Source organism: Oncorhynchus masou, chromosome 6 (genome assembly GCF_036934945.1).
Source record: "Oncorhynchus masou masou isolate Uvic2021 chromosome 6, UVic_Omas_1.1, whole genome shotgun sequence".
NCBI classification, from domain to species: Eukaryota; Metazoa; Chordata; class Actinopteri; order Salmoniformes; family Salmonidae; genus Oncorhynchus; species Oncorhynchus masou.
The window spans coordinates 2,988,766-3,003,183 of record NC_088217.1 but is presented as its reverse complement, the minus strand read 5'-3'; the positions used below and the strand labels follow the sequence as shown (position 1 = coordinate 3,003,183).

Below are 14,418 nucleotides of genomic sequence, written 5' to 3'. Positions count from 1 at the left end.
TCCATACAGCCTGGGTAGTAGGTCTGTAATACAGCCTGGGTAGTAGGTCTGTCATACAGCCTGGGTAGTAGGTCTGTAATACAGCCTGTGTAGTAGGTCTGTAATACAGCCTGGGTTGTAGGTCTGCCATACAGCCTGGGTAGTAGGTCTACCATACAGCCTGGGTAGTAGGTCAGCCATACAGCCTGGGTAGTAGGTCTACCATACAGCCTGGGTAGTAGGTCTACCATACCTCCTGGGTAGTAGGTCAGTCATACAGCCTGGGTAGTTGGTCTGTAATACAGCCTGGGTAGTAGGTCAGCCATACAGCCTGGGTAGTAGGTCTGTCATACAGCCTGGGTAGTAGGTCTGTAATACAGCCTGGGTAGTAGGTCTGTAATACAGCCTGGGTAGTAGGTCTACCATACAGCCTGGGTAGTAGGTCTACCATACAGCCTGGGTAGTAGGTCTGTAATACAGCCTGGGTTGTAGGTCTGTAATAAAGCAAATCAAATCAAATGAAATCAAATTTTATTGGTCACATACACATGGTTAGCAGATGTTAATGCGAGTGTAGCGAAATGCTTGTGCTTCTAGTTCCGACAATGCAGTAATAACCAACAAGTAATCTAACTAACAATTCCAAAACAAATTTCTTATACACAGTGTAAGGGGATAAAGAATATGTACATAAAGATATGAATGAGTGATGGTGCAGAGCAGCATAGGCAAGATACAGTAGATGGTATCGAGTACAGTATATACATATGAGATGAGTATGTAAACAAAGTGGCATAGTTAAAGTGGCTAGTGATACATGTATTACATAAGGATGCAGTAGATGATAGAGTACAGTATATACGTATACATATGAGATGAATAATGTAGGGTATATAAACATTATATTAGGTAGCATTGTTTAAAGTGGCTAGTGATATATTTTACATCATTTCCCATCAATTCCCATTATTAAAGTGGCTGGAGTTGAGTCAGTGTGTTGGCAGCAGCCACTCAATGTTAGTGGTTGCTGTTTAACAGTCTGATGGCCTTGAGATAGAAGCTGTTTTTCAGTCTCTCGGTCCCAGCTTTGATGCACCTGTACTGACCTCGCCTTCTGGATGATAGCGGGGTGAACAGGCAGTGGCTCGGGTGGGTGTTGTCCTTGATGATATTTATGGCCTTCCTGTAACATCGGGTGGTGTAGGTGTCCTGGAGGGCAGGTAGTTTGCCCCCGGTGATGCGTTGTGCAGACCTCACTACCCTCTGGAGAGCCTTACGGTTGTGGGCGGAGCAGTTGCCATACCAGGCGGTGATACAGCCCGCCAGGATGCTCTCGATTGTGCATCTGTAGAAGTTTGTGAGTGCTTTTGGTGACAAGCCGAATTTCTTCAGCCTCCTGAGGTTGAAGAGGTGCTGCTGCGCCTTCTTCACGATGCTGTCTGTGTGAGTGGACCAATTCAGTTTGTCTGTGATATGTATGCCGAGGAACTTAAAACTTACTTCCCTCTCCACTACTGTTCCATCGATGTGGATAAGGGGGTGTTCCCTCTGCTGTTTCCTGAAGTCCACAATCATCTCCTTAGTTTTGTTGACGTTGAGTGTGAGGTTATTTTCCTGACACCACACTCCGAGGGCCCTCACCTCCTCCCTGTAGGCCGTCTCGTCGTTGTTGGTAATCAAGCCTACCACTGTTGTGTCCTCCGCAAACTTTGGATCTGTTTGTGCGGAATGCAAATTGGAGGGGGTCTAGTTAAATAAAGGTTAAATAAAAATAAAAATAAATATTATGCTTGGTGAATCACACGATTCTACCTCGCTCCTGATTGCATGAATTACACGTGTTACAGCTATCCCGTCTTACAAACATCCTACATTCAACATTTTCCAAAGTACAGTATTACTGCTGTCTAAAGAAATTAAATCATTCAGAATAGCCCACTACACCGTGAGAAGGCCTATAATTTAGCCACAGAGGATTTTATCCCAATAACTAGGAATTGCCTACGTGCAGAAAATTTGTCAGACAAAATATATATTTTTTTTAAACAATCGAGCGAAAACACAGGTTGGAAAGCAAATGTCTACAGCTGAAAAGAGAACTGCCAGAACATATAATAAACTTCCAAATATATTTTACAAGAGAGAGAGAGTCTTTTGGCGCGATCGCATTGACATCCAGCAGCTCGTGAGCTGCGCATCATTGAGAGAGTCAGTGGAATTGGAAAGTATAATTCCCTTATGTTTTCAGCTACATTATGTGTCTCCACACTCCCAGGCTGTTGATTGATTCAAGACAAGATCGTTGTTTTATTGATCTCAGATTCTCAGCTTGTCAGTGTCAAAGTACCCTGCCATTTCATTCAATTGTGGGGTACTAAGAAATATTCTACCGAAGTCTGCAGTCATGAAAAATGACTTCCTCTTCTCTACTGTTCTATGCCACGAGGCAAATGCGATGATATGCACGATGCTTTATTATAAAGGTGATTTTCTCTCATGTGTTCTGGTACCTCAGAACTCCACATATCACCCCCCTCTAGGCTCACTATGTGTTCCGGTACTTCACGATTTACAAATGAAGCACTGGTTATAACATAGTGGCTTGTTATAACATAATGGTTTTGCCTGTCTAATCAGAGCCGGATATAGGCTATACATGTATGAGGGCACTATAGTGGTTGATTCTGCAGTGTGTAAAACAACCCGAAAATCGCAAGTAAATAACGAGGTTGTCTGCCTGTTGTACTGTTTTAAATGAGTTTAGGAATGTCATCGACATCATTGTGTTGAAATCTAATCTGTCAGATAAGGTTATTAGAAGGAAACTCCTTTCTGAAATCAATCCCCAGTCTCTGTCTTGGATCAGGAGGGGAGGGGATGGGAGTGGAGAGGAGGTAAAGGGAGGGCAGTCTGCCCGCCCGCCTGCCTGCTGAATCCCTGACTACAGCACTTTTCAAGGCTTGCACCGTTTGGAGCGTGAGTGGGAATTTCCTATCTACGTAGCAACAACCCTCCCCCCTCCTCGCGGTGATGCTGCTCCACTGTAGTAAAAAGGCTCCCCAGCACCGCAGCCCAGTGGACAGCAGCGTCGCGTCAGTAGCCAGGCAGAACACATTACCGACAGCAGAGTAGAGCAGTCATCATACTGCCGTAGACACGGAGGGAGCTCAGTCCTGCCGTGCAGTACGGGATCTTACAGGCTACACATTCATCTCTTTTATTTCCCGGTCTCGATGACTCTATCCACACTATTTCATCCTGCATAGCGGATCTTGGGAAAATATTTTGTAAGTGAAAAAGGACGCTTTATATTCTAGATATGCATTCTGCATAAGGGGCTTTGTGTTTGTAGCGTGATAAACCACGCACCTTGTCTTCTACCCCGATGTGGAGGCGCTCTCGGTTCAGTCACAGAAGAGGGTTGCTAGTAAACTCCAGATGGGACACTAGGAAATGTCGATCGTGGAGCGGCTCTACACTCCGACTCAAACATCGCGACTGCTGCTGCTAGGTGAACCAGTCTGTCTGTCAGAGACTGTTACCGGAGGACCGAGAAGCGGGAAATCATACAACAACAACATGGTTCAGAACATCATTCTGGTGTTTTTCCGCAGGCGGCTGAGCCAGAGACCCGCGGTAGAGGAGCTGGAAAGTCGGAACATCCTCAAACGTGAGTTTCATTAGCATATGTATTACATAGCTCATAACTGATTATACCAACAGCTCCTCCACATTATTCAATTATTATTCGTATATTTATTGCCATGGTGATACAGACATGTTACATTGAACTGCAGAATTGCAGTTTTATACCTCAGCTTTCTTAAAATGCATCTAAATTTCCGAATTCATGTTTTTTTTTTTTTTACAAATACAAATATCACTATTGTCGAACATTGGGCTACTATTGATAAATATTAGTTAAAAATGATTACAAAATAGTTTTTCACATTATGCAGAAAGATATCCCATTGCCTAAGCCTATATGGAATGTGTATTTTGTGCCAGCTCGCTTCACTGCTGGTTAAGAGAGAGTAAGGGACATTCAAACACTTTTTATCATTCGATCTTTTTTGCACACAAAAATAAAGAGCTTTTTGTTCCACTTAATATCTCAATATCAATTTCCCTGCAGTTGACTAATCCTGGAGGGCTTTTGTCCCTAAAACACCCAAACGAAAAAAACTAATCTACTATGTTATATAATACAGTATATATTATTAATAATAATAATAGTTACCAGCAGACAGTCCCTCACACACACACACACACACACACACACACACACACACACACACACACACACACACACACACACACACACACACACACACACACACACACACACACACTGACTTTAATGTGTCTCCAGTCACGTCAGGACTCAGACAGTAGATCACAGGTCAATATTGTTTCTAATGTGTTGTGTTTTTCCCCCAGAGAGGAACGACCAGTCAGAGCAGGAGGAGAGGAGGGAGATCAAACAGAGACTCAACAGGAAGTTGAACCAGCGTCCGACAGTAGATGAGTTAAGGGACAGGAAGATACTGATCCGTTTCAGTGACTATGTTGAGGTGGCCAAGGCTCAGGACTACGACCGCAGGGCAGATAAACCCTGGACCAGGCTGTCTGCTTCAGACAAGGTCAGCTCAACTCTCACACACACACACACACACACACACACACACACACACACACACACACACACACACACACACACACACACACACACACACACACACACACACACACACACACACACACACACACACACACACTCTCAGACACGCAGACACACACACACACACACACACACACACACACACACACACACACACACACACACACACACACACACACACACACACACACACACACACGCACGCGTGCGCACACACACAGATATCTGTGCAGCTGAGCTGTTGTTGTTGTTTTTGTTGTTGACTGAGCTGTTGTTGTTATTGTTGTTGACTGTGCTGTTGTTGTTATTGTTGTTGACTGTGCTGTTATTGTTGTTGACTGTGCTGTTGTTGTTATTGTTGTTGACGTGCTGCTGTTGTTATTGTTGTTGACTGTGCTGTTGTTGTTATTGCTGTTGACTGTGCTGTTGTTGTTATTGTTTTTGACTGTGCTGTTGTTGTTGACTGTGCTGTTGTTGTTATTGTTGTTGACTGTGCTGATGTTGTTATTGTTGTTGACTGTGCTTTTGTTGTTGACTTTGCTGTTGTTGTTATTGTTGTTGACTGTGCTGTTGTTGTTATTGTTGTTGACTGTGCTGTTGTTGTTGACTGTGCTGTTGTTATTGTTGTTGACTGTGCTGTTGTTGTTATTGTTGTTGACTGTGCTGTTGTTGTTATTGTTGTTGACTGTGCTGTTGTTGTTGACTGTGCTGTTGTTGTTATTGTTGTTGACTGTGCTGTTGTTGTTATTGACATTGGTGTTGTGCTCTCCAGGCAGCAATAAGGAAGGAGCTGAATGAGTTCAAGAGCAACGAGATGGAAGTTCACAATTCCAGCAAGCACCTGACAAGGTGAGTCTGAGGTAATTGACACACTAATGTCACCTAGCCGGTGTGTACATGCACTGTACAGACTGCTAAAATGAAAGTCAGATATTAGCAGTACGTTTTGCTGAATCACACAGAACCGGGGAGATGAGGACACATTTAGCCAAAGCTTTGCTCTCCTCTCCTCTGCTGACTCCAGACCCCCCTCCTGTCTGACACAGTTATGCAACTCTGCCAGCTCCACAAAGGGACTGTGCGTTACCTAACCATTCAGCACAGTTCCTGTCTAGCACTCAGAGGACAGAGCTATTCAATATGTTCTGTATGAATAGATGGTTCAGACAGAGCACTCACATCGTCTGTCCATTCAGTTATTAATAAATATTATTAATAGATCTCTGATGAAGTTCTGGGAAGTGATCATACTCTAACACTGACAGTGTCCTCTATCTCTCTTCCCCCTTCTCTCTCTCTCTCTCCCCCTTCTCTCTCTCTCTCTCTCTCCCTTCTCTCTCTCTCTCTCTCTCTCTCTCTCTCTCTCTCTCTCTCTCTCTCTCTCTCTCTCTCCCCTCTCTCTCTCTCTCTCTCTCTCTCGCTCTCTCTCTCTCTCTCTTTCCCCTTCTCTCTCTTCCCCCTTCTCTTTCTCTCTCCCTCTTCCCCTCTCTCTCTCTCTCTCGCTCTCTCTCTCTCTCTCTCTGTCTCACTCCCTCCCTCATCTCTCCTTCTTTCTTTCTTTATTTTTTCTCTCTCTCTTCCCCTTCTCTCTCTCTCTCTCTTTTTCTCTCTCTCTTCCCCCCTCTCTCTCCCTCTCTCTTCCTCTCTGTCTCTTCCCCCTTCCCTCTCTCTCTCGCTCTCTCTCTCTCTCCCCCTTCTCTCTCTCTCTTTTTCCCTCTCTCTTCCCCCCACTCGCTCTCTCTCTCTCTCTCTTCCCCCTTCTCTCTCTCTCTCTCTCTCTCTCTCTCTCTTCCCACTTCTCTCTCTCCCTCTTCCCCTCTCTCTCTCTCTTCCCCTCTCTCTCTCTCTCTCTCTAGGTTCCATCGACCGTAGTGTAGAGGTAGTTTCTTCTGTGAAGAAGCAGCTGTGTGGTCAGTGTAGACCATGTGACAGTCTCCTGTTCCCAGGCCCAGTCTCCTGTTCCCGGATGTTCGACCTACAGATTTCTGTCTGTCTCTCTACCAACATGGAGGAGCTGTCTGTCTCTCTACCAACATGGAGGAGCTGTCTGTCTCTCTGTGTGTCACAATGGAGGCTATGTCTCTAGAGCTGGAGCCCAGGAAAGATCGAATCAGACTGATAAACTCTTAAAGGAACTATTAACACGTCAATGTGTGCTGTTTCCTGGATGTCATCCAATGAGAAAAAGACTCCTGGATGCCAACCAATGAGAAAAAGACTCCTGGATGTCATCCAATGAGAAAAAGACTCCTTGATGCCATCCAATGAGAAAAAGACTCCTGGATGCCATCCAGTGAGAAAAAGACTCCTGGATGCCATCCAATGAGAAGAAAGACGAATGAAGAAGACGGCACCACTTACTAGTTCACAAGTCGTTTCTCTCAATTCACTCCAAGCCAGCAGTCTGAACAAATCAGAATCAGAAAACTTTATTGCTACGCAACAAATGTTGCTAAGAATTTTCTCTCTATGTTATTTTCAAGTTTTACGGGACCTGGATGATATAAATCATCCAACCAAATGCAGGTTCCTTCTCGACAATGGAACAACAAGAAATAATAAAAAGACTAAAACACAAACATAAAGGATAATAAGACATTTACCTTTTTTTTTCTTTTTTTTTACACTTTAGTCATTAAACAGATGCTCTTCTTCAGAGTGACTTACAGGAGCAAATAGGGTTAAGAGCCTTGTTTTACCAGCAACCTTTAGAGTTAACTGGCCCAATGATCTTAACCGCTAGGCTACCTGCCGCCAGATAAAGGTTCAAACGGATGAGACAGTACATCCCCCAAACTGCTGGTATGGAATAAACTGATAGAAATTATGTCGTCTGTGAGTGCTGGTCGTCTTGTTTTGTAGTGGAGGAACTATGAAGAGCCTTCATCTTAGCCCAGTGGAACCAGCCCAAAGGGAGGAACTATGAAGAGCCTTCCTTCTTAGTCCAGTGGAACCAGCCCAAAGGGAGGAACTATGAAGAGCCTTCATCTTAGCCCAGTGGAACCAGCCCAAAGGGAGGACCTATGAAGAGCGTTCATCTTAGCCCAGTGGAACCAGCCCAAAGGGAGGAACTATGAAGAGCCTTCATCTTAGCCCAGTGGAACCAGCCCAAAGGGAGGAACTATGAAGAGCCTTCATCTTAGCCCAGTGGAACCAGCCCAAAGGGAGGAACTATGAAGAGCGTTCATCTTAGCCCAGTGGAACCAGCCCAAAGGGAGGAACTATGAAGAGCCTTCATCTTAGCCCAGTGGAACCAGCCCAAAGGGAGGGAACTATGAAGAGCGTTCATCTTAGCCCAGTGGAACCAGCCCAAAGGGAGGAACTATGAAGAGCCTTCATCTTAGCCCAGTGGAACCAGCCCAAAGGGAGGAACTATGAAGAGCGTTCATCTTAGCCCAGTGGAACCAGCCCAAAGGGAGGAACTATGAAGAGCCTTCATCTTAGCCCAGTGGAACCAGCCCAAAGGGAGGAACTATGAAGAGCGTTCATCTTAGCCCAGTGGAACCAGCCCAAAGGGAGGAACTATGAAGAGCCTTCATCTTAGCCCAGTGGAACCAGCCCAAAGGGAGGGAACTATGAAGAGCGTTCATCTTAGCCCAGTGGAACCAGCCCAAAGGGACGAACTATGAAGAGCCTTCATCTTAGCCCAGTGGAACCAGCCCAAAGGGAGGAACTATGAAGAGCGTTCATCTTAGCCCAGTGGAACCAGCCCAAAGGGAGGAACTATGAAGAGCCTTCATCTTAGCCCAGTGGAACCAGCCCAAAGGGAGGAACTATGAAGAGCCTTCATCTTAGTCCAGTGGAACCAGCCCAAAGGGAGGAACTATGAAGAGCCTTCATCTTAGCCCAGTGGAACCAGCCCAAAGGGAGGAAATATGAAGAGCCTTCATCTTAGTCCAGTGGAACCAGCCCAAAGGGAGGAACTATGAAGAGCCTTCATCTTAGCCCAGTGGAACCAGCCCAAAGGGAGGAAATATGAAGAGCCTTCATCTTAGCCCAGTGGAACCAGCCCAAAGGGACGAACTATTGTAGAAAGGCTAGAATGATACGTGGAGTGAAACAGAATGGTGAAGGCAACGATCAGACCTGTTTCACCAGGGTACCTCCAACCTGCTCAGAGACAGGGATCAGACCTGTTTCACCAGGGTACCTCCAACCTGCTCAGAGACAGGGATCAGACCTGTTTCACCAGGGTACCTCCAACCTGCTCAGAGACAGGGATCAGACCTGTTTCACCAGGGTACCTCCAACCTGCTCAGAGACAGGGATCAGACCTGTTTCACCAGGGTACCTCTTTTCTCCTTCAGAGGAACATCTGAACATTTTGTCTTATTAACTTGTTTCTACAAGACAGGAGAGGAGACGCCAGGTTACGTCTCAAATGGCACCCTATTCCCTATATAGTGCACTACTTTAGACCAGGGTTCCCTATATAGTGCACTACTTTAGACCAGGGTTCCCTATATAGTGCACTACTTTAGACCAGGGTCCATATATAGTGCACTACTTTAGACCAGGGTTCCCTATATAGTGCACTACTTTAGACCAGGGTTCCCAATATAGTGCACTACTTTAGACCAGGGTTCCCTATATAGTGCACTACTTTAGACCAGGGTTCCCTATATAGTGCACTACTTTAGACCAGGGTCCCTATATAGTGCACTACCTTAGACCAGGGTTCCCTATATAGTGCACTACTTTAGACCAGGGTTCCTATATAGTGCACTACTTTAGACCTGGGTCCCTATATAGTGCACTACTTTAGACCAGGGTTCCCTAAATAGTGCACTACTTTAGACCAGGGTTCCCTATATAGTGCACTACTTTAGACCAGGGTTCCCTATATAGTGCACTACTTTAGACCAGGGTTCCCTAAATAGTGCACTACTTTAGACCAGGGTTCCCTATATAGTGCACTACTTTAGACCAGGGTTCCCTATATAGTGCACTACTTTAGACCAGGGTTCCCTATATAGTGCACTACTTTAGACCAGGGGTCCTTATATAGTGCACTACTTTAGACCAGGGTTCCCTATATAGTGCACTACTTTCGACCAGGGCCCTACTCCCTGTATAGTGCACTACTTTCGACCAGGGCCCTACTCCCTGTATAGTGCACTACTTTCGACCAGGGTTCCCTATATAGTGCACTACTTTCGACCAGGGTTCCCTATATAGTGCACTACTTTAGACCAGGGTTCCCTATATAGTGCACTACTTTAGACCAGGGTTCCCTATATAGTGCACTACTTTAGACCAGGGTTCCCTATATAGTGCACTACTTTAGACCAGGGTTCCCTATATAGTGCACTACTTTAGACCAGGGTTCCCTATATAGTGCACTACTTTAGACCAGGGTTCCCTATATAGTGCACTACTTTAGACCAGGGTTCCCTATATAGTGCACTACTTTAGACCAGGGTTCCCTATATAGTGCACTACTTTAGACCAGGGGTCCCTATATAGTGCACTACTTTAGACCAGGGTTCCCTATATAGTGCACTACTTTCGACCAGGGCCCTACTCCCTGTATAGTGCACTACTTTCGACCAGGGTTCCCTATATAGTGCACTACTTTCGACCAGGGTTCCCTATATAGTGCACTACTTTAGACCAGGGTCCCTGTATAGTGCACTACTTTAGACCAGGGCCCTTATGGACACAGACCTTGAGGAGGTCTTTTCTATGTCAGAGGACAGAAGATACCAGGTCGTAACAGACTCTTTGAAAGCATTTACGAACAATGGCCTTGGAGACACTAGCAGAGGAGAGATGAGGAGAGAGGAGGAGAGAGAAGAGGAGAGAAGAGGAGAGATGAGGAGAGAAGAAGAGAGAGGAGGAGAGAAGAGGAGAGAAGAGGAGAGATGAGGAGAGAAGAGGAGAGAAGAGGAGAGATGAGGAGAGGAGAGAAGAGGAGAGAAGAGGAGAGAAGAGGAGAGATGAGGAGAGAAGAGGAGAGAAGAGGAGAGATGAGGAGAGAGGAGGAGAGCAGAGGACAGAAGAGGAGAGATGAGGAGAGGTGGAGAAATGAGGAGAGAAGAGGAGAGATGAGGAGAGAGGAGGAGAGCAGAGGAGAGAAGAGGAGAGATGAGGAGAGGCGGAGAAATGAGGAGAGCAGAGGAGAGAAGACGAGAGATGTGGAGAGATGAGGAGAGGTAGAGAAATGAGGAGAGAAGAGGAGAGAAGAGGAGAGATGAGGAGAGCAGAGGAGAGAAGAGGAGAGAGGAGGAGAGATGAGGAGAGGCGGAGAGCAGAGGAGAGAAGACGAGAGATGTGGAGAGATGAGGAGAGATGTGGAGAAATGAGGAGAGAAGAGAAGAGATGAGGAGAGATGTGGCGAGATGAGGAGAGAAGAGGAGTAATGTGACCAATGAGCCCTCTCCTCTCCTTTCCAGTAATGTAATGCTCGTTGGGCCTTTCCTCTCCTCTCCTTTCCAGTAATGCTAGTTGGGCCTTTCCTCTCCTCTCCTTTCCAGTAATGCTAGTTGGGCCTTTCCTCTCCTCTCCTTTCCAGTAATGCTAGTTGGGCCTTTCCTCTCCTCTCCTTTCCAGTAATGCTCGTTGGGCCTTTCCTCTCCTCTCCTTTCCAGTAATGCTAGTTGGGCCTTTCCTCTCCTCTCCTTTCCAGTAATGCTAGTTGGGCCTTTCCTCTCCTCTCCTTTCCAGTAATGCTAGTTGGGCCTTTCCTCTCCTCTCCTTTCCAGTAATGCTAGTTGGGCCTTTCCTCTCCTCTCCTTTCCAGTAATGCTCGTTGGGCCTTTCCTCTCCTCTCCTTTCCAGTAATGCTAGTTGGGCCTTTCCTCTCCTCTCCTTTCCAGTAATGCTAGTTGGGCCTTTCCTCTCCTCTCCTTTCCAGTAATGCTCGTTGGGCCTTTCCTCTCCTCTCCTTTCCAGTAATGCTAGTTGGGCCTTTACTCTCCTCTCCTTTCCAGTAATGCTAGTTGGGCCTTTCCTCTCCTCTCCTTTCCAGTAATGCTAGTTGGGCCTTTACTCTCCTCTCCTTTCCAGTAATGCTAGTTGGGCCTTTCCTCTCCTCTCCTTTCCAGTAATGCTAGTTGGGCCTTTCCTCTCCTCGCCTTTCCAGTAATGCTAGTTGGGCCTTTCCTCTCCTCTCCTTTCCAGTAATGCTCGTTGGGCCTTTCCTCTCCTCTCCTTTCCAGTAATGCTAGTTGGGCCTTTCCTCTCCTCTCCTTTCCAGTAATGCTAGTTGGGCCTTTCCTCTCCTCTCCTTTCCAGTAATGCTAGTTGGGCCTTTACTCTCCTCTCCTTTCCAGTAATGCTAGTTGGGCCTTTCCTCTCCTCTCCTTTCCAGTAATGCTAGTTGGGCCTTTCCTCTCCTCTCCTTTCCAGTAATGCTAGTTGGGCCTTTCCTCTCCTCTCCTTTCCAGTAATGCTAGTTGGGCCTTTCCTCTCCTCTCCTTTCCAGTAATGCTAGTTGGGTTGCAAAATGTCTGGTAAATTTCCCGGAATAATTTTGCGACCCTCCATGTTATTCTCCCCCCAGTACCCAGGCATCTGTCTCTGTGAGCTGGACTGCAGGGAGTCTCATAACAACCTGTTAATTCATCATCATCATCATCATTATTATTATGTTATGCTGTTGGCAAGAGGAAACCATGTCTGTCTGAACACCATCTCAGACAACCATCCCTTTGTAAACACTATTATTGTCTGCACAATACAAGTTTTGACTTTTTAAAGAACTGTTGTTGTTGTTGTTTCATTTTATAAGGTGGTTGGATGAAGGGTTGGCGAATAAGAGCACCGCCAACTGGTAGTGGACTCCGATAGAGCTGCTGGTTTAGATATAGGTACAACTGTCCCAGTGCCCCGGTTAGGAGACCAGTAGGAGACAGAACACACACATGGCCAACAAGAAGGAAGTAAACAGAGACAAACAAAGTATGTAGTACACAGCAGTAATAGCAGGCTAATGAATAATACCAAATGTAATAACAATGCTATGTTAGCAGTAGTACACAGTGTAATAGCAGGCTAATTACAGTATAGCAATGCTATGCTAGCAGTAGTACACAGTGTAATAGCAGGCTAATTACAGTATAGCAATGCTATGCTAGTGTAACAGTATAACTTTAGACCGTCCCCTCGCCCATACCCGGGCGTGAACCAGGGATCCTCTGCACACATCAACAACAGTCACCCACGAAGCATCGTTACCCATCGCTCCACAAAAGCCGCGGCCCTTGCAGAACAAGGGGAACCACTACTTCAAGGTCTCAGAGCAAGTGACGTCACCGATTGAAATGCTATTTAGCGCGCACCACCACTAACTAGCTAGCCGTTTTACATCCGTTACACTAGCAGTAGTACACAGTGTAATAGCAGGCTAATTACAGTATAGCAATACGGGCTAGCAAATTCTTGGTTATCTGCACGAACCCTGGCTAACAAGTTGAATCAGCAATACAAAATTGGGTTTAATTATTTATTTACTAAATACCTAACTAAGCACACAGAATTACATATACACATAATTAAATCATAACTTGATTACACATTACGTCATAAAGGAAAACGTCCCTAGCGGGCGGAACTGATATGACAGCTGGTTACACAAAAGAAAAGGGGGCTGGGTTTGAGTGAAAGAGCGGGAAGACTGAGGAACAAGGGGAAGAAGCTGTGCTATCGTAAATACAGTATCTTATGCATTCTAAATTACCGCCCATTTGGAAAAGGAAAATGCAATAAATATTTACTCTGAGCTGCACTTCGGTAGGTTGGTGGTAGATGGAAAGCCGTGTTGCCCAACCGAGTCCTTTGAAGAATGTCTCTGGTTGTCAATTGGATACGTTGTAGTAACGTCATTGGGTGATAGACGGCATACTCTGTCTGTTCCTTCCTAACCCTCATTTGCATCTGCTGTTGCTAACTCAACGGCTCGGAGGTATCACTTCTGTAGTGAATAAGAGTTCAAAGTTCATACCATTCGCAACCAAAGCTCACGCTGAGGTAGACTTCATTCTGTAGTTATTATCTGAACCATTCTGACATCGGACCGTCGTCCTCACGTCCTCGGAACAGAAGGTTATATTGTCGTCAAGGCTTTATATAGGAAGGGAGAGGAGGGCGTTTGAAACGTTTTATAGCCCATGTCCCTTCACAGGGGCGGGCCCTGATTGAGCAGAGACCTATCTTATGAAAACCCAAATCTCATATTTTAGAAGCTAAAATCACATTTCATCCAATTACGAATAATTTCATATTCAAACATTTATTTAAATTGAACAACAATTCCATGTGAATCCGATAACTCTGATGTGTAGACTTTCCACTGTAGAGTTTATGTAATCTTATCATCCATGAGAATGTCTCAGATGACAACCGAACTGACATCATGTTCATTAAGTACCACTGCATATGTTCAATTGTTCGGATTACCAGAATATAGTTCATTTCCCCCCACCTTCTGATATTCCCAGAATCTCTTTGTTAACCAAGGGGGTTGCAAATGCAACATATGTCAGGTAGAGAGAGGAAAAAGGAGGGAAGAGGTATTTATGACTGTCATAAAGCCAATGTCATGACAATGTCCTCACTGTAAAGGGTGGTGCTCATAATAGTGGCTGGAATTGACTAAAATGAACGGTGTCGAACACATCAAACACATAGTTCCATTTGGATTATGAGCCATCCTCCCTTCACCAGCCTCCACTGGTCTAGCACTTTACAATGCAGTTTACTTGTCGAACCTGAAGGTCTGCATTTCACAACGTGGCTAAAAAAACAATGCCGAAAAT

At 45.5% G+C, this 14,418-nt stretch overlaps 1 protein-coding gene across 1 annotated transcript in view; it reads left to right on the top strand.

The window, feature by feature from the left end:
- The window catches only part of LOC135540976 (phosphatase and actin regulator 3-like), a 64,282-nt gene extending 55,816 nt beyond the window's left edge, over positions 1-8,466 (top strand). Inside the window, exons 8-11 of the mRNA XM_064967131.1 lie at positions 3,594-3,649; positions 4,420-4,622; positions 5,433-5,509; positions 6,517-8,466. Coding sequence (XP_064823203.1) covers positions 3,594-3,649; positions 4,420-4,622; positions 5,433-5,509; positions 6,517-6,532 — 352 coding nt within the window. The 3' untranslated portion in view covers positions 6,533-8,466. The remainder of the gene's footprint in view (positions 1-3,593; positions 3,650-4,419; positions 4,623-5,432; positions 5,510-6,516) is intronic.
- Positions 8,467-14,418: the final 5,952 nt, after the last annotated feature.